Source organism: Oreochromis aureus, linkage group 4 (assembly GCF_013358895.1).
Source record: "Oreochromis aureus strain Israel breed Guangdong linkage group 4, ZZ_aureus, whole genome shotgun sequence".
NCBI classification, from domain to species: Eukaryota; Metazoa; Chordata; class Actinopteri; order Cichliformes; family Cichlidae; genus Oreochromis; species Oreochromis aureus.
In genome coordinates this window covers 25,192,566-25,217,580 of record NC_052945.1, presented here as the reverse complement: position 1 = coordinate 25,217,580, position 25,015 = coordinate 25,192,566, and the positions used below count along the sequence as shown (strand labels likewise).

General features: G+C 41.1%; 1 protein-coding gene across 1 annotated transcript in view; it reads right to left on the bottom strand.

Annotated features, from left to right (window-relative positions):
• myo15aa (myosin XVAa) overlaps positions 1-25,015 on the bottom strand; it is a 46,325-nt gene that overhangs the window by 12,532 nt on the left and 8,778 nt on the right. The window contains 30 exon segments of the mRNA XM_039611573.1: positions 380-444; positions 3,653-3,788; positions 4,950-5,041; positions 7,928-8,040; positions 8,134-8,325; positions 8,454-8,526; positions 8,977-9,167; positions 9,309-9,544; positions 11,174-11,269; positions 11,460-11,583; positions 11,905-12,017; positions 12,437-12,521; positions 12,878-13,053; positions 13,252-13,369; positions 14,674-14,798; positions 14,882-14,927; positions 15,019-15,173; positions 15,269-15,346; positions 15,465-15,590; positions 15,680-15,811; positions 16,241-16,336; positions 17,767-17,890; positions 18,172-18,230; positions 22,282-22,395; positions 22,635-22,796; positions 22,907-23,020; positions 23,105-23,168; positions 23,289-23,392; positions 23,631-23,636; positions 23,790-23,880. Coding sequence (XP_039467507.1) covers positions 380-444; positions 3,653-3,788; positions 4,950-5,041; positions 7,928-8,040; positions 8,134-8,325; positions 8,454-8,526; positions 8,977-9,167; positions 9,309-9,544; positions 11,174-11,269; positions 11,460-11,583; positions 11,905-12,017; positions 12,437-12,521; positions 12,878-13,053; positions 13,252-13,369; positions 14,674-14,798; positions 14,882-14,927; positions 15,019-15,173; positions 15,269-15,346; positions 15,465-15,590; positions 15,680-15,811; positions 16,241-16,336; positions 17,767-17,890; positions 18,172-18,230; positions 22,282-22,395; positions 22,635-22,796; positions 22,907-23,020; positions 23,105-23,168; positions 23,289-23,392; positions 23,631-23,636; positions 23,790-23,880 — 3,406 coding nt within the window.

The following is a 25,015-nucleotide window of genomic DNA, read 5'->3' as shown; positions in this document are numbered from 1 at the left end:
TGAGTCATTCAACAGGACAATGATCCCCAGCATAGCAGCAAATCTACAACAGAATGGCTGAAAGAGAAAAGAATCAATGTGTTGCAATGGTCCAGTGAAACCTGACTGAAAAGCTGTGATGGGACCTTATGAGAAAGCATAAACAAACCCCAGTGAACTGAAACAATGTTGTAAAGAAGAGTAGGCCAAAATTCCTCCACAACTATGTGACAAACAGGCCACACAGAAAATGATTACTTCAAGTTATTGCTGCTAGATGTGTTTCTACAAACTACTGAATCATTAGGTGTAAGCACAGTCTCTCTTTTACACAGAACTGTATCACCCAGTACGAACAGTGGTTTTAATATCAGAGTTGTTCAGAGAAATGATGTCAGACCAGAATGATGGCTTGCTGGTTGATGATGGCTTGTTGCTGCTGAGTCAGTACCGCTTGCTCCGATCCTGGAGAAGCACAAACATATAACTGTTAAGTTGTTGCTCCAATAAGAGCACAAGAAACAGAACTATCTGCTTAAAACAAACCACACAAATGAACTTTGCAACCCCACATAAAAAACAAAAAAACAAAAACAAAAAAAACCCTTCAAACTGGCTTTAATTAAAAAAAAAGAAAAAAAGGAGTCCATCATGCCCAAACACTTCAGGCCAAACATGCTGGAAAACCTAACGCACATCCTTTTATTCTACCTGGCACACCTGTCATCACAGGCAAGCCTGGAACCACAGGCGTGGCTGGGACTGAGGGCGCCGCAGGCAGACCCGGGACAACAGACACATTGGAAGCTACATTGGTATCAACAGCAGGGGTAGCTGCGGGGGCAGCAGCGGGGGTGCGAGTGGGTGATCGCGTGGGTGTTACACGACTAGGAGTGGTGGCAGAAGACGACTGCTGACGGTGGTAGGAGTGTTGGGGTCGGTTGTATTGGTGGTATTGTTGTTGCTGCTGCTGTTGTTGATGTTGCTCGTGATGATGGTGGTGGGAGGGGATCGGGATAGCAGGGATTGGGGGCATCATTCCTCCTGCTACTGGAAGCACTGGCACAGCTTGAAGAGCAGCAGGCAGGGAACAGGAACAGACAGGTCTTAAGTGACAGTTAGTTCACCCATTGTCAGTGACTGGGAAATATTTCACATTTTACGACAAACAAGATATGATCAAGATCAGATTCAGAAATAAAATATGTCAGAGTGGTCGTTATTAGCCATACTGATGCCGTGGTTCATATTACATCAATATTAATGTGTTTATTACTCCCCAACTTTGACCCAGACAAATCCTGCTGACTGTGTAATGGAAAACCTGTTTCAGCTTTTCTAATCTCTGTGTTCTGTTGGTATGTGACTGTAACATCTTGTACAAAGAGTACAAAGTGTGTGTGTGCGTGTGTGAAGATGGGAAGCAACAGGTTCAAATCTAACTGTAAACTGTGTTCAAGGCCATGAGGCACTTTCCGTGTCTTTGTTATCAGGCAGGTGCCGACATGACTATGAGAAGAAAAGTCCTTAAAGCTGAGCAAACAACATCTGTATTCACACAATTTGTATGAAGAAGCTGTTATCATTTTCTGCTCTGTATCAGTGCTGGTGTGAAGATGTTTGTGCTGTATTTATCACTTTGAAAAACCGTGTTAATTACATTGAAAAATAATTTTAATTATAGTTTTCATCAACAACCTTCTTTTTTTCGAATGAGAACAACAACTTCATAAAAACTTATGCAGGAGGACAAAAGCTATGATAAAATGTGTCGATGCTTTCAACAAATACAAAACAAGATGAAAACATTCTGGAGAGACGAGATCCAATCAGGACTAATTTGTACAGAAAAGCGGGATGAGTTTGGAAGTGATCCAAGCAGAATTAATCTTGTGCTGTGAGGCTGGACACGCACGTCTGATCTGCCCCTGGGAAACTACAACCAGCTCCCATGCTCCCTGATTCTCATGAAAACACGACAAATGTCAGCGCTTGGGGGGAAGAGAAGAGTAGACACATGTACACATTTCACATTTGATGTCAAGGAAAATAAGAGATTGTAAATCGTGTTGAGCAAAACTATTTAGTGAAAACACAATCAACTTCCCCAATTTGCTGGGCAGCTGTGGACTTTATCATGCGGTATTCAGTCGACTAAAACTAAATGACATTTTAGTCAAGTCTGTGACTACAACTAAATTAAAATTTGCTGTCAAAATTAACACTGTTGCAAAGGGTCTTTCTACAAATCTCAGAAATTAGTTTCATGTCAATGCTCAGTTTATTTTTGCAGCTTTACACTGGAGCCATCGTAAAATTAACATTTTTACTATTGAGTAACGTTTAGTAACTGTTAGAGCAGATCAGTGGACTGATATTAATGGCCAGTATCAGCTATTTGTCACACTTATAACATAACGGCTGAAAATCTAAAAAAAAGTAAAGACAGGTGAAACATGCTTCAATTGTGTCCTGAGAGTTGACGTTGTTTAGGTCGTCCAGCAGAGGGCAACACGCATGTTTGAAACACCACATGCATAACAACCATCGTATCCAATCAGAGTACAGGAAATATGCAAGCAAGTAAATAAGCAAGCAAGTAAATAAGCAAGCAAGTAAATAAGCAAGCGCTAGGGAAATCTGTTTATGTTTCATGTGTCTGAAAGGAAAAAAGAAAGCATTGGTGAAATATCAGAATATCAGACTTTTAAATCACCAAATATTGTTATCAGTGTTGGTCTTAAAAGTCCAACATTTCTCTACAGTATATGCTGTTTGATACTGTATAGTTTCCCCTTTTTAGATTTGCGTTTTGAACACATGTCAGGTCAAAATCTCAATTTGTCCAATACCCTGGTTTAGAAGTAAAGCAAACATGCTTGCTGATGATAAACATCAAACCAGTGTAACATCAGCATGTTGGAACTGTCATTGCTCAGTGCCGTAAGCCTGGCATCTGTACATTAGAGGGGAAAAAAGAGGAAACTATGAAGGTAAAATAATAAATAAAAAATTCTGGAATTTTACAGTTGAGCACACAGTGAAAGCAAGAGCCGGTAAAAATAGTACCAGGAACTTAACATTAATAGATGTGTGGAATGTGATCCATTTGTAATGACTGGTGATTAAGACAAATAACAGTCACCTGTTATAGTGAATGGCTTTTAATGTATTATCTGTGAGGGCAGTCAATACAGCCAACTGCTCAAAGTTAAACTTTTAAAGTTCAGGTCTGTTCATTGCCTTTGAGATAACAATAAAGAAATACTCTGATTAGTTGATTACTATGGGAATGAAAGTAGGTTGATAATAAAGCATCAGCAAAACATTTTAAATGTGTTATTATTAATTTATTGAGGAGGAGCTTACAAAGGAGAAACTCTATTAGCCTGATACAAAAGCCAATGATTTAGGAGCGCTTAGGTTAAGCTGAATTATTAATGTCAGTGCAGAGAGAGAGTGAGCTGTGAGGACAAAAGAAATGTCTAAAAATTAAAAATCCAGCAAAATATTCACAGACAAAAAGGGAGAAAGGTGCAAATAATTCTGGAAACAGCAATATCCGCTTAGACACAAAATACAGGCAGCAAAAAAATAGAAGTCCAGAGACAAACATATGGGTAATCAGCACTGACACAAATAACAACAAACACACACAGCACTCAGTGTTTACCTCCAGGATGTATTCCTGGTGGATAAGGCCGGCTGGAAGCTGGACGACTCTCTCCCTCTTCCCTTCCTTCTCCTGTGATGCCTATACCTCCTCCTCCCTTCATCCTTTCTGACAAACTTCCACTCTTCTCCATGTCCTGGTGAGCAAAGAGCAGCAGGAGACTCAGCAGAAGGAAAGGGATGCTTATAGTTAAGAAACTGGAGTTTAAGGGGCATGAAGTGGAAAAAGAAAAGGTGTGTATGCCAGAAGCAGGGAGGGAAGGAGAGGGACTAAGACAACAAGCAAGAGGGAGTGAACTGGATTGGTTGATTTAGACCCTCTCTGAGCCAGACCTGCAGGAACAGTATACGCTCCAGGAAGTACCGTACACATAGCAGGAGAGGCTCCAGCATAAAGACACGCTAAATTGACTACAACAAAATTCACCACTACATAACAGACCTCATTCTCCTGAGCTGACTGAAATCCTCAGCTACTTTGTTTCCAGTGTCAGATGATTTTAAAGCCAAAACCGCTCAAGAAAACCTTAATGAGTCTAGCAAGACTTCTGCCAAACACAGATCTTATGTTTTTATTTTAACTATTGCCATTGATATATACTACTCAAAGCCCTAAAACTGATTCCTGATGCAACCTTTCCTGTGTAACCCGAGTGATAAGGACGCTGAACTCGTTTTGTTTCCACTAATAAACAAAAGATGAAGCTATGAGCGAAACTCTTTTCCCCACACTGACTCGTTTATGCTGACTGCTGCTGCGGTCATATACGGTAGGTCACTCGGTAACCTAATCAGCCGTCCTGTGTGCTCCATTCATACCCAAACAGAAGCCGAGGATCACATGTTCAATTCATCCATCAGCACTCTTCTGTTCACACTCGGATGACAGATCAATGACACAGAGCTACAACTATCCACCTGTATTATTACTTTTCTTTTAGGTTGGCAATTAACAGATTGGTCTTATAATATAATTGATATAACTGAACAAAGAAGTAATAAGCTTTGAGTTGCAGTGGCAGGAAAACCAAGATTGCACACTACAAAGCACTCGCAGCTCTACATAGAGACATTTATAAGTTATAGTAAAAAGTCTTTGTCAAAATGAAAGCAGCGGTAATGCAGTAATATGGTCATCTGTCGAGTATTTCACCTGATAGATGACTTAAAAGATTATAACAAGCAGTCAGTTATTACTATTTGGCGTGTTAGTTTCATGGCACGACAGCAATTTGAAAACAAAAAGGAAAAAGTTGGTTGAGATGTGTAGTTTATGGGAAATCAGGACGAACACTCACCGTGCTGCTGTCTGACAGCACAGGGTCAAACAGGCTGTCCAGGTAGCGGTCCATCCCTCTCTGAGGCTGACCCTCGCTCAATGTTTCCGACTCTGAACGCAGACAAACAGCAATATTGCTTTAAACATTGTATTTTCAGTGTTTTTAGTGCACAGAAACTGTCATGTTTTGATTTGATACAAATGCAAAAATCCTAAAGTCTGTTTGATATTTTTTTTCTTTTAATCAAGCATGTTTTATCAGGTGATCAGGTTCATTTTAACTGTAGTGAAAAGGTTGTTAGTCGCTGATCAAAATGTCTTATTCTCAAAAATGTAACCTAAGTCAGTTCATTGTTTTTTCACGATTTTGATTGTCACATTTGTTGCAGAAACCTTGATTAATTGATCCAGCTTTTTATCTATGTCTCTCTCTCTCTTTGGACAAGACACAAACTTTCCCAACTCTTCCATTAGTTGTTGCCAAGGTGCAGCTGTGTGACAGCCGGACATGGACCCGCATCCAGGGCTCGTGAAACAGCATGTAAACTCAAAAGGCAGCTGTAGTGCTGAATGCTTTCAAATAATACAAAGATACAAAACAAAAGCACAGCTGGAGCAAAGGGTCCAAAACTAGGAAACGTAGGGGAAACACCGAACAAAGGAAACACACAACCTGGATGATGCGACAAGGAACAGACGGAGACTCAGACAATACAAACACACCAGATAATGTGGGAAACGAAGACAATAACCTAATGAAAACCCAAACACAAGACACAGAAAAACAAGCGCTGTCAAAATGAACCAGGAAGTAACTAATTAGAGTTAGAAACATACAACACAGAGGTGAGGACTACAAACTCCAAAACTAAGAGCATACATCATAACCAAAACTCTAATAAACAAAACCACTTAAATACAGAAACTTGTACAAACAATTGTTCAACTGCATTAATGTAAGAGACATTCCCGTCATGTGATTAAAATCAAATTATTTAAATTAAAGCTTTAATACAACTTAATAAGCTTAATGGCTGCACTAAGGATTAATCTTCTCCAAAAAAGGTTATCATCAACAAATCCATTACTTTGTTGGGCACCTTTTAACGCTTAACATCTACATCAGTGGTTCCCAAAGTGTGGGGCCCGCCCCCTAGGGGGGGCGCAGAGCTATTGCAGGGGGGGCGCGGCATGAAAAGGGGAAAAAAACAAAAACAAAAACAACGCTTGGACACTGCTAGCACGGGGCGACCACACAAACGCAAAGCAGGAGATGAAGCATCGCTGAATATGTTTCCAAACCAACTTCATTCTAAGCCAAAGACTAGAAAATATGGTGAAGCATATCTTCCCTTTGGCTTCACCTGCACAAGTGCTGAGGTAGGTCTCCCCTGCAAAATTAGTTTCCCTGCGTCGGGAGCAGCGCTGGGCTGTTCAAATCACGGACAAACAGTATCCCACAGTTGTTTATGTTTTTGAACCCATTTTGTAGAGGGTTTTTTTGAAAAATGTATTGATAGCAATGTTGAACATTATTACACAGGAAAAAAAACAACTACATGTAAAATAATTACACCGTGATGCCTCTGCCTTTCTAAATGCAGGGACAGTAATGGCCTGTATATGTAAGCCTGTAAAACCTGCAGATAGTCAGATTAACAGTAACAGTATTTTCTCTCTATCTGCCATTCTGCAATTCATCTCATGTAAACAATAACGTGGCGCACAGTGTGACGTGAAAAAGGCACATACCTTTGACATTGCGTGACAAACTCTGTATTCCTTGTCCACACGTAAACGCAAAAAAAAGGAGTTTTAAAAAATCTCCGTTCTCGGTGATTCGATACGCCGTTTACATCTGCCCGAAACAGCTGCGCGTTCAAAAATACCCGTGTAGGTGCGGACGGAGCGTAAAAGAGTTGGTAGTTTATTTTCTTACTACCTGTAATTTATTGCAGATTATTTGTATTTGCTTAATTGTTTAATAAATGTTTGAGGTGTGAAATAAACCGCAATGGAGCAAAATATGGGTGTGTGTGGTTAAAGGATGTGTTTGTGCGTGTGTGTGCGTGTGCGTGCGCGCGTGCAGGCGCGGGGGTGGGGGGGCGCGAACATTTTTCTTGTTAAACAAGGGGGGCCCAGCAAAAAAAGTTTGGGAACCACTGATCTACATTAAGACATTCCAGTAGTTTCCTAAAAATAAGCCAATAGCATCCAGCTCAGTTATGAATCAGAGGGACTGGCTGTCATGAGGGTCAAATAGGGCCTGCTCTTCCTACACCACACACACAGCCCATCCAGAGGTCTATACAGGTCCACTTTAGTCTCATCAGTCCATAAACAGACTCCCAGCACCCTACATGCCTATCCACGTGTTTTCTTGCATATCAAAAATGCAGTGGCAGATATGCAAGCATCAAGCTTGCTTCTTTAGTGTTCCTCTTATAGTCTGTGAACTCAAACTAGCACAAGTTTTAAATTTGCATATAATCCTGCTAACTGTATCTCTTGGAACCCAGAGTGTGTTGGAAACTTGAAACCTCTGATTTCACGACTCAAAAAAGCTATTTTCTGAGTGCCATCCTTGGTACTCAGCTTAACACACCTGGACAGGTGGGATTCATCTATAACACAGCGGAAGCATTTACACTGTTAAACACAAAGAGTATAAAAGCTTTGGGTTCAGCAGTTTGGGAGTGATGCATGCTAGTAAGTAGTTAAAAACAACAGCCGATGGGGGCTTCAATGATAATGATGTTGCTGTATAAAAAAAAAATCATGCTTCACAGAAAGATTAGTTTGTACAGTTTACATCTGATTATCTAACTCTTAAAAATGATCACGTCCAGATCATTTGAAAATCTTTAATTTGTAAATGCTTAACAATTCAGCTATATTATAAGTTAATATAATATATACATACACAATATTCTACATATTTCTGTGTGAGTCCGTGCGTGCATGCGTGCGTGCGTGTGCGTGTGTGCGTGTGTGTACCGTGGCTGTAGTAACCATCTGAATCAGGCAGGCTGTAGGCTGGTCTGCTGCTGCTGAGAGGAAGGGAGGAAGGAAGCTCCTCGTCTGAGTCAAAGCCACTGCCAAACAAAGCACTGAGAGACGAGAGGAGAGAGGAGTAATGTGCCATATGGTGTAGCTTTAGTCATGTGAGTAATGAACTGCATGTGTGCATCTTGCATACTGACAGGCTGGCATTAGCTCTGACTTTAGCTGGGTTGTCAGTGCTGATGATGAAGTAACTCTTCTGCTTTGGGAAATCCATAGGAAGCTCCATATCTGCAATCAGGTCCATGACATAGTCATGACCAGCTAACTCCACCCACTGGCCCTGCTCCTTCATCAGAATTGAACTCCCCCTCCACCAGTCAGACACTCCCCTGCAAGATGCATGATTCAGATGTTCAAAATATCTACAAACACGTGTTAAAGCTGCTCTCTAAACATTATCATGGCATGTTTAGATGTTTACATGAAACTTTATGGAGCTAAAAGTACACAACCAAACCTGTGACGCAGAATGTTTCCCGCTAAATCCTCTCCGCTGGTCCAGGAATGGACAGGACACAGGAAGGACCCTCCTGCAGGGAGAGATAAATGAATAAACAAGCAACGCCTTCTAATAGTACCCTTGCTGCTTTAAATTACACTTGTTAACTAACAAACTGTGTTAATTGCGCAATACAAAGCGCATGAGCCCCACAGTCACATCACCTGATCCTGAATGGCAATGAATAATCAATGATCTGGGGATGTAATTGATCCCACGCAATAAAAGTGATGCCAGGTCATCCCTCTTTCTTTTCTCTGAGGTGTGTGCCAGTTTAGACCCCGGGTGTGAAAGACTTCCTAAATATTTGAACAGCCCTTAGTTTTTTCTGTGCACCTCAAAAGAAAGATACTGATTTTAAAGGAAAATGCTGTGAATTTTTTATTTACTTTGCTTGAATCGTTTGGAGTTCTTAGAAAAGAGCAAAGAAGCAGACCGATGAAAAGTTGAACAATGCAATATTAAGCAGGCAAGATATTACCATCTAGACAGTGCACGTGCAACACCATGTTAGCCTTCTTCCTATTGGCGGTCCACTCCAGCAGTGACAGCGGATACGTCCGCGCAGTCTCGGGGTCGGAGCCCGATCCCAGCTGCATCTTCTGATTCGCTTGGATGAGTCTGTGCTGCAGCAGCACCTGACAGCCAGCAGGAGCGTGGTCCGACACGAACCTGGAGCAGAGGTGAAATGAGGTTCAAGAGTGGAGTAGAAGTCTTCCCTTACTTACAGCATATAGCTTTTTAACATGTAGTTTTTACCTCTCAAAGTATTTGCAAAATAATTAGTTGTGAAGTCATTTTATGATTTCTCACTTGAGCAGATATTTGTCCATCTTGGCCGACGGGGCGAAGCAGCAGACACATGCCAGCAACAGCAGCCAGCCTCTCTCTGCATTCTCAGAGTTTATGTTCCTCCACACCTGGTTGACAACCTGAGCCAGGATCTCATCTCGTAACCCTGGAGACGACAAGCCTCTCTGGACGATGTAATTCCCAAACATGTTTTCCTGCGCCCCATTCAGATGAGGGTCCCCCATAAACCGTAACACCTGAAGAAAACAGAATCCAGGTGAAAGCTGTAACAGCTAACTCTGTCGGTTTTACAGATTTATGGCAGTCTTGGTCTTGCTGTGATGTATTTACGTGTGTCTTTGTAGGTTTGTCCTACAAACACGAGAAAATAGAAGAGCTAGGAAGTGCTCCAGCCCACTAAAGACTTTTTTATTCTGCTGTTAAATCTTTTACAATGTAAAAAACATTTTCCAAATTTCTTATTTGCTTCCCAGCTAGTAGCAGAACCTGATAATTAGAGGATGGTTTGTTTCTGTGTAACAAGAGTAACATAATGACATGATGCAAGTGTGTCTCTGTGAAACTGCTATCATTTTAAAGTACTGCAGTGCTCAAGAATATTCAGGGTAAATAAAGATTATAACAAGAGCACTCAGAGAGCGCAACTCCCCCGAAAGAGCAAGGGCAACTAAGGCTACGTTCACACTGCAGGTCTTAATGCTCAATTCCGATTTTTTGATCAGATCTGATTTTTTTGTCTGCTTGTTCACACTACAAATAAAATGTGACAGCAAACGCGCTCTAGTGTGAACCGTTCACGGCCCTCAAAGCATGCATGCGCAAAAGGAGACGTCACACACAACGCGCTCTGTTTAGACCCAGACCAAACAGTGTTGTTTGACTGATGGCCCTTAATATAAAGACTTGTTTCGGACTTTACGTTTCCCAATTTTGCTTTAAGTTATAAAGTTATTTTGTTATTTACATATGGCCTAATAATTATCCTTATTGCTGTTTTAGAGAGGAGCGGTGCTTCAAAGGATAGTTGCAGATTTCTGTCAGAATCTGCTGATTATACAGTATAAATAAAATGTTCACGTTTCTCCAACGTTGTCTTCACAACAGTTTCACTAACATCTACGCTGGATGGCCAGGAAGCGTTTGCGATGTCTTCTCCGGCGCTGATAATTGGCGTCTGTCTTGTGTCAGTGACGTAAAAGACGGATTTAATGTGACATGACCGTTCAAACCGCAGTCGCTTTCTAAAACATCAGATATGTATCGGATTCAGCACCACATAGGAAAGTGACCCAGATCGGATTTGAAAATATTGGATTTGTGCCGTTCACACTGTCATACCATGATTGGATATGGGTCGCATAGGGCCAAAAAAGTCGGATTTGATGCGTGGCCTACAACTCATTTTGTGTTATGTTTTATGATGTTTTTATTACAGCTTGTTATGGCGTCATTGTGACGTCGTAGGGCGTGGCATTAAAAAAGTAAAGTGCGCTGTACAGCTCTCTCTATGCCCTTACTGTGATGTGTGATACTTGATATGATTTCTTGAAGTTTGTTTTCAAGATTAAATTTGACCTTGGGCACCAACAATGAAGGTCAAGGTCAAATACTTAGTTAACTTAGGTACTCAATCCCCAAGACCTGCTATATTGTTGAGAGGTTTGAAGACGATCCATAAAAACTGGGTAATATGAAGGTTTTTACTGATTTTCACATTTGACCTTGACCTTGGGGCGATTTTCACCAAAATGAAATCAGCTCGAGCTCTTCGATGTTTCAAAACTGTGACGACAGAGAGACAAACAACCAAAAGGAACAGTTTACGTAGTCTAACCCTTTTAAGGGGAGAACAAAGATCAGCCTACCATGTTGAAAAGCTCCAGAGCCTCCCCTCTCAGGTCGTCCTCCACACGGGTCAGAGGTGACTCCAGAGGAGCCATCAACATCCCAAACTTCGGTTCCTATAGCGACAAAAGATTTGCTGTGTTTAATAAACAGCTCAAACAAATCTACCTAAAACCTTCCAAAATGATGTTATAACCGATAAATCTAAACACAAACTTCAACAGCTCTCCTCAAATCTGAGTAACCACGCACATACACAGTATGTTACACAGCATATGACGACATGCAGATGCACGTGCATCTCACCCTGAAGTAAATCTGAACATAGCGGAAGAAAGGGTAGTTGTTGATGTCCAGAGGCAACGTGAGTTCAGCATCATCCTGGATGTGAGGAGCCTGAAGCAGAGCCAAGCAGTCTGAGTGCAACTCCCTGCGGACTGAAGAGAGTAACAGAGACAAGGTTAAACGAGGAGTCGGCCAGGAGTAATGCAAGAGCACCAAGAGCTTACATGTATAAAATCCTAAAACTTTTTTATATTCCTTGACAATTTTTCAGTGTCTGGTTTATTTATTAGATGATGGGGCTCCTGCTCCACCCTGTCAGAACTGTTCATATCGTTTCTTAATTTGATACTGTCAGTGCTGATGAGATAAGACACATTCAAACAGCTGACTGGAGCACTCACACACACACATGAATAATCTATGTGCATGTGACGCACACTGATGGGAAAGACGGACAGACGTCTACACACCTCCTGCTGTCTGCAGCAAAGCGCCCAGCTCTGCAGGGATCACCAAGTGGGTCACATTAACCACCTCCCTTTTGGTCAGCTCCTGAAAGAAACACCACTTTTAATTTATCTGCAAATTAACAATGAGTTTAGAAGAGATTTAACATATGCTGCTGGTTTGAACTCATGCCAGTGTGCAAAAACAAAAACACGGATGCTTTTCTCATTGAAGTTTTGTCTTAGCTAGTCCTTCATCTTACCATCTCTCTCCTCCTCCTCTCCTCTTCTGCTTTCCTCCTGGCTTCAAACTTCATCTTCAATAAGATCCCAAAAACATACGGTCAGTGTTTTAATGTAAATCCAGAGCAGAAAGACTCGAAAGCACAAAACAGGATTAAGGGTGGGCCATATTTGAAATTATTTTCTTAAAAATGAAGAAAATATGAAGATGTTTAAAAGGACACTGCATCAAATACATGTGTTATTTAAAAAAAATCACAGGCAGAAGGTATAAGCATCAGTCCAACAAACCACAGTATCTCAGTGTACCTTAATGTACTGCTTCCGGTTAACATACATGTGGACCAGAGAGCGGAAACGGACCAGACTTTCCCTCATTTTCACATAGCGTTTCCTAGAAGATGAAAAGAATCCCAGTACAATGAATCCTAACGTGCTGATTGTTGATCTCATTTCCTAACATTTGCTACATTCACAGAGGTAAACTTTACAAGCATGCTACAAACTCAAGCACGACAGTTCACTGAAAGCTTTATTTCATAATTATAGTGATTTTAATGTAACGTTGAAGACACAATTTACATTTTCTTTACCTCACTGCCCTTTTAGCCTAAACTATGTGGTTGAGTGCATACTGTAATTCAGAATGACTACATTTAAAGAATCCAGGATTCCAATCAGAATCCGAATTTGTGGTTATTTTCACAATAAAATCTACTGAAAATGTAAGATCTCTGTGGGACACCTCACCTAACGAGGAAGCCTAGGCAGTGTGCCTGAAACCTGCTGATTTTGTTGCGGAAGTCAACGTAGCGTTTCCTGACGAAGAACATGCGAGTGTAACGCTGCAGGGTGAGGGCGGCAAGATGCCGAGAGCGCTCTCGCTTACACTCCAGCAGCTGGTAGATGTCCTCCTTTAGGAACAACTGCCATTCATACACAAACATATACGTGCAATCAGATAAATGTGTGAAAAAAAAAATTAGATATAACATTGATCCAACAAACCATAGTATCTCAAATTTCAAGCTGCAAAGCAGGAAAACAATCTCTACTCAGCCATTAGACCAGCAGTTGGTGCTGGGTCTGTCTTAAACTGTGAGACTTAATGTGAACAAGCTCACCTTTGTGACTCCAACATGGTAGGCTCCTGGTCGGAGAGGACACAGTTTACCGAGCAACATCACACAGTTCTCTCCATTTGCCACAGGAAGTGTCTGTATCCCCGCCAGGGACTTGTACCTGACAGAGACACAAATTAGGGGGTGCTCAGTCGATAATAGTGATTTTTAAAAGAGAAGTACTGATATAAATCGATACTGCCTGTGTCACAATTCAGACACATAATATGGACAGAGGTATTGGGTCACGATCAGCTGTTAAAAGTATTAAGTTGCATTGTTTAGGAGGCAAAGTAGCTCAGACCATGCAAAGTTACAGAGCAGGGTCGCCAACTGGCTTTAACATCAGCACCAAAGCTCTTGGAGTACTGGCAGCTTCATTTCATGGCTCTCCATAGCTGAAGGCCATGCTATAAGCATTAGATCACCAGACAGAATGCCAAGTGTTAGGCGGAGTAAATCATGCCACCACTGAACTCTGAAGCAGTGGAAACTTGTTCTGTGGCATAACAAATCACATTCCTCTACCAGGCAGTCTGATGGATGAGTCTGGGTTTGAACACCAAACTGCATTGTGCCAACTGTAAAATTTGGTGGAGGAAGGAAAACACTATGGGGATGTTCTTTAGGGTCAAGATTCCTACAGACATATTATTAATGCCTGTGGATTTATAATGGGATGTAATAAAAGGCTCCTGTAGGTATAATGTGTAAGTGGCCCAATACATATCCATATAAGTGTCCATATAGTCAGTGTAGTGTATATTGTGTGAAATGTGTAATTATTCTTTTTGTGTGCTTTTATACATATGGTTACATATGGTTACATATGTTTGTTTTTTTTCCCCAAATAAGACAACACTATAAACAAAGTTACACATGAATTAAAATTTTAAACTCCTAATTCACTTGTAGGTAAACAAGCATAAATGAATGGGTTTCATATATATAAATGTACAGGTATAGAACTTTAGCTTGATATAAGCCTTATTTATTATTAATTTAATTCAGTTATTTCCATCTGCATTCATTTTTATTTGGTGGCATGGCTTTGTTCTGGGAGGGCAGCAGCAAGACCCCAGCAAAGAGGAGCGCAATGACAGCAGCTATGACACTGATTAAGTCAGACAAAGAATGAGAAGAAGAAAATGAGTTAAAGGTGGGTTGCAAAGTGACTTGCAGAGGCATGTGCACCTGTGGACCGGTTGAATTAGCTTAAATAGGGCATTACATGTGATATTTGCAAATCAGAAGAGCCTCAGCTGTGAGTTTGCGGTCTGCTCAATTATTGCTGGGATTTTCTGTTATAGAAGGTTCTTCTCTGCCTCAGCTGTGAGATCAATTATCTTAATTTTTTTGGGACCACAAACTCCTGAACAGTTTCACAAACTCGACAAATACGCTGAGGATCAGAGTTCATGTTACCTGAACAGGAAGACATAGAATGGCATTCTGATTGGATATCCCTCTTTGCGGATCCTAATGGTCTCCATGACACCAGAGTGCAGCAGCTGGCTGTTTACCAGTTCGTCCTCAAACACACCTGGTTGCTAAAGACAGATGTCCAAAAGCTCAGAAACACTGATGTATGTGCAGGTAAATAACTTTAAATACATGACGCTTCAAGATCTACCTTCATGTTATTTGGCTTAATGCAGCGAACAAAATAAGGATTGCACCTGAAATGGAACAACAAAAACTTTATAATTTTTTTTTAATGAAAACAATCAATAACCATTTACGATCTGAGAGAGAACGTATGTACTTCACCTCTCCATCTTCTCCACCAGCTCCAGCAGGGACTGTTGAAACTTGCTGCTGACGGTGGGAGCTTGGTATTTTCTGGTGACTGTGCTGCTCTTCCTTATGTGACCTCTCTGCTGACCCGTGGCCTCTGCATGAACCAGGAAGAGGTTCGATACCATCTGGAAACACACAAATGCACAGATTAACACAGATTTTTACAAAAACATTGCTTAGCGATTATGTGGATTAGATTAAGTTTTAAGAGCAAGCTGACCTTGTTCTTGCTCTGAATGAACAGGTCCAGGACATCCTGACGCACCTGATCGTAGTTCTTATCCAGGAACTTGTAAACCTGCATCAATGTCAGATGATCACTCTGTTTATCATTACAGTTCACCACATTTTCAATAGTTCAGTGAATTATAATACAATGGAACTAGCCAATAGAATCACAGTGAGGAGCTTAGTACCTGGTAAGTGACCCGCCCGGCAAAATGCTTAATTGTGAACTCTGGGACCGGCATCTTTGGCTTCATGTACAGTGGATTACTGCCATGGTGATAGTGACACTTTTGAAGAAAAGTGTTGTCTGTTGCCTGGCAACAAATTAGCACACCAAAAGTCCCAGTTTTATAATCCATATAAGGAATCTTAAAGGCTGTCAGTACTTCCTCCTCATCCTCACCTGCGGGAAACCACTCTGGTCATCCAGAATCCTCAGTATCCCATGAGGCTTAGCGGCAATGAGGTCGATGCAGGGCTGGTTGTCGTTGAATGGGATGTCCTGCCATGGGATCTGCTCCCTGCTGTACTCCTCCTGCAAGAGGATCACATAAAAGATCATAAAATATTAGTATTATTATTACCTAAGCCAGATGTTGGCAACCTGCAGTTAGGTAGGCACAGTTTAGGGTTACTGATTAATACATATACTATATGCAATACATTAATTTATCCTCCCCCAGTTACATCTGTCATCCACCCGTCTATCCCTCATTCCCCAAGTGTGCTGCTCTTTTACTCCTGCTGTTTGGCAGGAGGAGGTAAAATGGGTGTTTTGATGTTGAAATTTGCCAATGCCTGAAATAAACAAAGGATTCACATGTTTATATGCCACTAATCTACACTTAATGAGATCCATTTGTGTGCATATGATGCGTCAAATATATGCATTTTTTGTCCTCAGTTATTATATGACAAGTGCATGAGTGTGTGCTTTTTATCGGGAAGTATGACGTGGACTCACCTGTTCCTCTCTGAATACGATCCTGTTAAAGAAGAATTGCAGGTACTCGTTTGCATAATTAATGCAAATCTGCTCGAAGCTGTTGAGGACCAGATCCTGTTGTCCCACACACACAGACACACACGCACACACACACACACAGACACACACACACACACACACACACACACACACACACACACACACACACACACACACACAGACATATATGGTAATTCTTATGGTAATTCTGTCTCATCATGCCTACAAAGTGATTATTGGGACGTCCCTCTTCCTTCCCTGCTGATAATAATCTGAGTCTTTTCTCAGCGGGGGCGATCGTGGCTCAAGAGTTGGGAGTTCACCTTGTAATCGGAAGGTTACCGGTTCGAGCCCCGGCTCGGACAGTCTCGGTCGTTGTGTCCTTGGGCAAGACACTTCACCCGTTGCCTACTGGTGGTGGTCAGAGGGCCCGGTGGCGCCAGTGTCCGGCAGCCTCGCCTCTGTCAGTGTGCCCCAGGGTGGCTGTGGCTACAATGTAGCTTGCCATCACCAGTGTGTGAATGTGCGTGTGAATGGGTGAATCACTGGATATGTAAAGCGCTTTGGGGTCCTTAGGGACTAGAAAAGCGCTATATAAATACAGGCCATTTACCATTTATAGTTATAAGTTATGTCAATAAAAGCATTGACTGCATTATTGGGAATGCGACGGATTATTTAAAATGCTTTAGCTTTAGCTGTCAGTCTTACATCTGACTCTAGACTACTTCAGTATACAGAGGAGTTCATGGTCGACATAGTAACTGCAAGGCGCCCAGGCCCTGTGGCTGGAAAACAAGCCCGAATCATCACCCCTCCACCACCGTGTTCAACAGCTGGTATCAGGTGTTTGTGCTGATAAGCTGCTTGTACACCGCAAATTTGCAAACCTAAACTGTCCTGAGAGAAGAGGCTTCCTTCTGTGAGCCTTTCCAAACAGCCCACACTTGTTCAGTCTTTTTTATAACTATACTGTCATGAACTTTAACATTTAACATCCTAACTGAGGCCTGTAGTGCTAAGATGGAGCTCTTGGGTTTCTGCAGTTTCTCTGAGCATTGCACGCTATGACCTCGGGGTGAATTTGCTGGGTCGTTCACTCCTGTGTAGATTGGCAGCAGTTTTGAATATTTTCCACTTGTGACTAACCATTCTCATGGTGTATTGTGAGTGAAAGGTTGCTGCTTCAGCCAAAGCCACAAATCCCCTTTGGGGTGGTGTCAGGAAGGGCATCTGGTGCAAGCTGTGGAGCTGCCGGCTGGGACGACCCCATGTGGCAAAGGAGCAGCTGAAAGTAGCATTCCTATAATTCCTATAGAAGAAGTAAAGCTGCTTCTGTCTGTTGGCTTAATAATTATTAAATAAGTAATGACAAGGTGCAATATATATGCACTTTTGTTCATCTTCGGTTAAATTTAAAATAATTTTAGAACCTACTAAGGATTCGTTGCATTTTAGTTTTTTCTAAGGGGTTTAAGGTCAAACATACAACAAGGCTCCGTTACCTCAAATCCGTAAATGTCGAGGATGGAGATGGAGAGGGTGTGTTGGCGAGGGTACACCTGACCATTGATCCTTTCTGTTAACCAGCGGAAGAGCAGCGAATACAGGATCTTGGCAACAGCATCTCTGGATGTGTGTGAGTGGTGGGCAGCGAGTGACACAGTGATATAGGAAATTAAAAGGAGAAAGAAAACATATGCATTGTTATCAGCAAGGATTTTATTAGGTAAAACTTTAAGACTAAAAGGATTTTAAGATTGCATATGTGTTAGTAATTTAGTGCACATGTATTAGTGTGCATGCATACATAATGATAAAGATGCAAACGTGTTATTTAAATAAGTTAATGGTAATAAAGGTAATGATTTTTTTATGCACGGCAGGTTCTGTGTGTAACTGTCTCTCACCTGGCATCAATAGCACTTTCTACACTCAGAGGGGTGTAGATCTTGTCCCTCATCGTTTCCTGTGAAAAAACATTAAGTCAGCATGTTTTACGCAGATGTCTACCTGATAATATAGAGTCTCAAGCCTCTTTTCATCTTGGTTTGAAGTTGAAAGGCTTTAAGATCAAATTAAAAATGGAATTGCAACTAAATTTCCTGCTAATGTGCCCCTCATTGCTGCTTGTTCAGTAACTGTGGTGAGGCTCTCATCTTGGGCTGACAGATCAGGTGGTCTTATCCTCCACCTGCTTCCTGCTTCTTCCAGACAGTTTTCCCTTTTATTTCCTGCACTGTAATATATATTTTGTAGAAGCAGAACTTTTTCTTCTGCAATTGAAGAATCACAACAGGATGCCATAAGTTCTGGGCTGAAGAGTTAGGCTATTCACCCTTTGTTTTTACTGAACTGCTTCCTATTTAACTTCTTTTCCTATATTTGTATCCACCCCTTTGCATCCTTTCAGCTTTTCCTTTCTTCCCTTTCTTCTACTCTCTTATTCATTGATTCGGGTGTCTTAAACTTGAGATCTGATCAGATAAAGAATGCTTTGAGACTTGAGACCCTCTCTTGCCTAAACACACTTAATTATCACACACACACGCGTGTGCGCTCACACACAGACACTAATGTGTACACATGATTCCTCCAGTGAGAGGAAATGAGTGGGTACGAATCACCCCTCTCCTGTTACACAGGCACCTTCGTAATTAGGAATTCAATTATACAAAAGGTCCTCGGTTAGTGTATAGGAGCATGTGTATGTGGAAGATATAAGGTGGGTCATAATTAGATGTTTCTCTCTTTTAATTCTCCCATCACCCTCATTCCTCATCAGAGGCAGCACCAGAGGGGTCAGGACGAGTTGAATCAGCCCTTAAACTGGACACAGAAACTACTGGACACTTATACATAAAAGAAAATGGATCCAAAAAGGAATACTAAGAGGAGAAACAAAACAAATATGCTTTTTTTTTCTACTTTGTTCATGGATATGATGGAAATTAAGCGAACAAGGAAATACACAAATAGGTGGATGACCAACTGGAACACTTGTATGGACAGTGGGATATTTGAATTGTTCCCTTTCTGGATTTGATATGGATTCACTTAATTTCCTAGATGGATAATAATGATCACATTAATAGCTCGTGTACTGGTAATTAAGGATAACAGAACAGCAAATGCGATGGAGGATCCTCCTTTTTTTTGGCTATCGTAAGTCACGTGCAAGTCCGTTAACTGCGCTGTTAACACTGACAGTTCCTTCAAAAGCTCCATCAATCTCTCTGGATGTGGAAAGCTGTGAAATTAGTGTGATGCATTCATTTATTTCTTCCTTCATTTATGTTTGTGAAATCTCTTATGCTGCTTTAAAATAATAAAGGAGATAAGTTCAAGTAAAGCCAGGCATCTGCACAGGTTTTTCTGTTCTCTGGTTTTAATACTTACTGGTATTGTGACACTGCTCCACACCCATTTTGGTTCAGTTTGGAATTAATAACAAAAATAGTTTGTTTTTTAACCACACTTGACCATGACTGGGTTATGAACACTAAATCAACTCCATAAATCTAACGAGAATTAACTTGTTCTTGTAGCGATCAATAATAATTGCAGCTTTAAACAGACTAAATAAGGCTTTAACTTGACTTAATTGGCTAAATGTGGGTAACAATAAGGAAAGACGGAATCAAATGTATTTATTTTTGGTGTTTTTACTGCAAACAGTCTAGATCAAAATTGTCACCACCTTACTGTTTACTGTTTTTAAAGAAGTCTCTTCAGAGCATAAAAAAATGACAGATTTACCATCCTGTCCAAGTTTGAATTCAATGGACCTCAAGAAAGTTCACATGAAAACAAAACAGCATTTCTTCTTTATGCAGGAGAATGTGTAGGGTATAGAAATGAAGACACTAAGATGCAAACAGCAAACCCTCGTGGAAATAAGTAACCGCGTTCTTTGGACAAAGAGGATTCCCAGCTGGTTAGATGCAAAAACCAGAAGCATAAAAAGCTGAAATCACAACAAAAGCATGACTGACAGATTCACATCCTGGAGCTATAAGCTGAATGTGGCTGTTCATCTCTGCGGTACGCTAAAAATAAGAAGTAAAAAGATGCTTTCCCTGGCAGAACCACTGTCTTTTAAAATAGCATAGCTCAGTCTAAATACTGTATATGAATTTTTTCTGTGTGCTCTGATGTATCGAGGATGTGTAGATGTGTGCAGCAGTGTACATTCATGCTTTCCCCCTTGTATATTTCTGCGAGTCTCCAGAGCTGTGGGTTGACTCCTGCTCCGTCCATAGACAGTATAAAATATAGACACAGCTTCTGGGTTGGAAAAATTAAACCAGCGTGAAAGTGCCCTCAAATTGCATTCTAACTGCAGGCCACCAGATGGCTGCAAAAAGACATCCAGACCTATAGAGGCCTATGAGAAAGAGGACTTTCTGACTTGACCACTGTATACAATTTCCTGCTGAGTAGATGGTTTCAGTCACTCGTTTTAGGAATCTCCATTTAATGATTAGTTATTATTAATCTCTGGCTCTCTTCCACAGTCTGTCTTTTGTCCTGTCTCCATCCGCTCAAGCCCTAACGGTCACAGCAGATGGCTGCTCCTCCCTGAGGCTTTCTGCTGGAGGTTTCTTCCTGTTAAAAGGGAGTTTTTCCTTCCCACTGTTTCCAAGTGTTTGCTAACAGGGGGTTATTGTTGTTCTCTGTTTCCTCTGTATTATTGTAGGGTCTTTACCTTACAATATAAAGTGTCTTGGGGCAACTGTTGTGATTTGGTGATATATAAATAAAACTGAATAGAACTGAATTGAATTAGACTGACCCGTCCTTGTTTTTTGGTTTTGTTTTTTTATATATTGTCTGTGCATCATACTTTTTTTTTTGCCCCTTTTACCTTCACTGGCTGAGGCAGATGGCTGCCCTTTGTGATCTTGGTCCTGGTGAGAGACATTTCCTCCTCAGTGATGTCAAGAGCTTAATCAAAGGACACCATTGTGCTGCTTGTGTATAATGTTGCAAAGTCTTGTTTTCACCATGTGAAAGTGATACAGATAATTAAAACTGACCTATTAAAGGCACATCTGCATTTATTTGAATACCACTAATACACCAACAAAGGTAAAAGCTAAACTTGCAAAACTCCGTTTTAGACTTTTTTTCATGCTGTACATTCACTTGAGGATGTCTGCCATCTTGCTGGTAGTTTATCAGCTGGGTCAGAAAAGTTACTGGGTTGAATGCTTGGCTCTTAATAAAGGAATCAAAGCTTTAAAAAAAAAAAGGGGAACAATTTTAATCAGACTGCTCCAATAAATCTTTGGTAAACTGAGTCACTCTCCTGCACTACACAGAGCTATGATCTGTCCTAGATTTAAACTAAATCAGCAGTGAAGTCTTTCGATAAATAATCATGCACCTCCTTCACAAATGCTGAAGGCTCTCCTAGTTTACAGGCTGCTATATGTGCATGTTTGTTTTGTTTTTCAATTCTTTCACTTCTAAATTCGTTGCTCTGTTTAAGGCCTTAAAACGCAAACATAAACAAAGTATCTTCCAATGTTTTGCACTCCAATATATTATAATTCCCCTTGAAAAACATGACATGGTTCATTGGAGTTGATAACCATATACTCCACAAACCCCCTGCTTTATAGAAATAGTCAGCTTGGATAGAAACGATCCTAATAACCAACCAGAGGAGGTCAGGATGATAAAAGAACCATCCAAGTAGGTCGATGACAGCAGTTTGCCTCTTTCTTGTCTTTCATTCTTTCACTCTGTGTGTGGCATCAACACATGTGCCTCCTTTGTGTCTGCGTAAGCGACACTCAGGGCGATACAATGCCTTTAATGTAACCACAGCTGTGTAAGTAAGGCAGAAATGCTGGCATAATGCCACATCACCTTCCTGTTGACAATATAGAAAACTCCCCTCCAGGTTCAGGAATGTCACAGACTGCAATGTTATGCTTGTTGTTTTCAAGCACTGAATGAACAAAAGACAGAACATCAGTGCACATGCAGACGGGACACGGTTAGATACTGACTGTGACTTTGTAGGTGACGGCTTTCTGTAGTCCTTCTGGTGAGATCTGCAGCAGCTCTGCAACTACTCTGATCTCCTGAGTGCTAACCACTGACGCCACCTCCTGGCCATCAACCTGCATTTCAGCAGGAAAATAGAAATGCAAAAAAAAAAAGAAAAGAAAAGAAGAATTACCTGTGGGAAAATCGTTTCTGCTTATCTTATATAGTTTTTACTGTCCTGATAAAGTTTAGGTAATTTTAGAATTTTAACTCATTAGTCTAGGTGACTAAACACTTTGCAGCTTATTATAATATTAATCAAAATAAAAGTGATGACATACGAGAAAAACCTAAGAAATAAAATAATTCACACCTCATGCCTCTGAAAGTAAACATTGCCCAGGTGCAGTATGGAAGACAGGACTCTAAAGATGGACGACTGGTCATCCGCAGTGAAGTGAAGGATTTCCATGGCAGAAAGCAGACGTAGGAAGTCTTCTGCATCGTTCTTCCCTTTTATCCCACAATCCCCTCCCTGTGTGCAGAACAAGAAGACCAGCAGTGATAAACGTGACCCGAGAAGGGTTTTTGGAAGGGTCGTGACCCAAAAACACTGACAATGATGATGATCAAACTATCTTTTACCTGGTTGAGGTAATAGTAGGTTTCAGCTTCTTGTAGATAGAAGGCCTGCTTCTGCTGCGAAGGAAGACCTGCCAGCATCTCGTAGAAGATGTGATAGTTCCTCTCATTTTTGGCCTGAAGCAGACACACCATTTACCGCAACACTTCCATATACAGAAATAAACAAGCTATCGAGACCTTTGTGTCAGCTTGCCTCACCTGAAAGACGATGCGGGATTTTTCCAGCAGATACTGAGAGGTTATGGCACCACTGATCATACCACTGGGAAAACAAGGAAACAGAAAACACAGGTGAAAAAGAGGCAGCTTCATAATTAAAAGAAGCTGGAGTGAGATCAGAGCAGAGGCCAAAGTTTTGCTTTTGTTTTTTTTAAAAACTCACTTCTCCATAAAGACCTCAATGTATTTCCCAAAGCGACTGGAATTATCGTTCCGCACGGTTTTGGCATTTCCAAAAGATTCCAGAAGAGGAGCTGCCTCAAGTATCTATCAGGGATGCCAAACACACAAACAATAAATGAACCTTTATCAGGTCGCCTTATAAAGGGAGCAGTAACTGTAACTGTACAACACAGGAAAGAAGCTGTTTCAGTGTGAATGTAAGGCCAAATGAATCATAGAAAAACACACCACGGCAAAACACAGTAACCTGATATTCTTATGGCCATTAATGAAAATGACTTGTAAAATATAAAACACGCAGCATGCAGAAAACCCCAACTACCTCAATCTGCACCCAAGGAAAGCCACCGAGATACAGGAAAATAAAAAATATGCACAAGCACATTAGTCGTCATTACAAAAATGAAAACTTTGAGTGTCTTAGTTTGCAAATATCTAACTCTGATGGCAGTTCTTTGTTCATGTCAGGAAGTGTGTGTACCTGTTGCGCAAGATTAGTTTTGTGAAGTACAGCTGCTAGGTAGCGAAGGATGAGTTTGGTGGACTCAGTTTTTCCAGACCCACTCTCCCCACTGAAACACAGTAACAGAGTCTCACTGGGCATACAGAAAACCCATCAACACGGCCGTGAAAACAATAAAGAACTGCCCCAGTGCTCAGCTGAGCTGGAGACAACTGTTTCTCAGATAACCAGCACCTGGAAAGTTTGAATATTAATGCATAAAAACTGAGCTTATGAAACATTAAAATGCCCAGTTTTTAATGTTTAAAATTTGTGTGTGCTTTTTCAAAGCCCAGATACAAAAACCTTTATTGTTATACCTCCATGACGTGTTAATTATGAGGTGCCATTTCATAAAGGAACACTTTGAAAACACTGGTGTCAATGGAAAGAAATTATGCTGATGTCTACACAGATATGGACTGGGCAATGTGCTGAATGAAATGATGGCACATCAAATGATAGAAATGAAAACCTGAAAAAGACGTGAAGAAATGCAGCAGGCTAGTCCATTTTGATGAAATTTTATTGCAGCAACTCAAAATGTTTGTTTGGCCCAAACTTGATTCCATGCATGCCTGACTACGTCGGGCCGTGTTCCTAATGAGACGACAGATGGTGTCCTGGGGGATCTCCTCCTAGATCTGGGCCAAGGCATCACTGAGCTCCTGGACAGTCTGAGGTGCAGTCTGGCAGCGTTGGATGGACTGAAACATAATGTCCCAGAGGTGTTCTATTGGATTTAGGTCAGGCAACCATGGGGGCCAGTGAATGGTATCAGATCCTTCATCTTCCAGGAACTGCCTGCATACTCTCAGTACATGAGGCCGGGAATTTGTGCAGCAGGAGGAATTCAGGACCCACTCACCACCATACGGTCTATCAATGGGTCCAAGATTTCATCCAAATACCAATTGCCAGTCATGGTGTCATTGCCTAGCCTGTAGAGCTGTGTCCTCCATGGATATGCCTCCCCAGACCATCTCTGACCCACCACCAAACCAGTCATGCTGACATCCCAGAAGTTTAACTAACTTGATGGTATACTCAGAATAAAAAGTGTTCCTTTTATTTTTGAGCAGTGTAAAAGATTATATTCTTTAATGGTAGGCAAAAATAACTCTGAACTATTTTGATCATCTGTATTCTAAAAGACAAACTAGTGGAAATACAGAAACAGGTTTGATGCAAGGAAAAGCATCAAA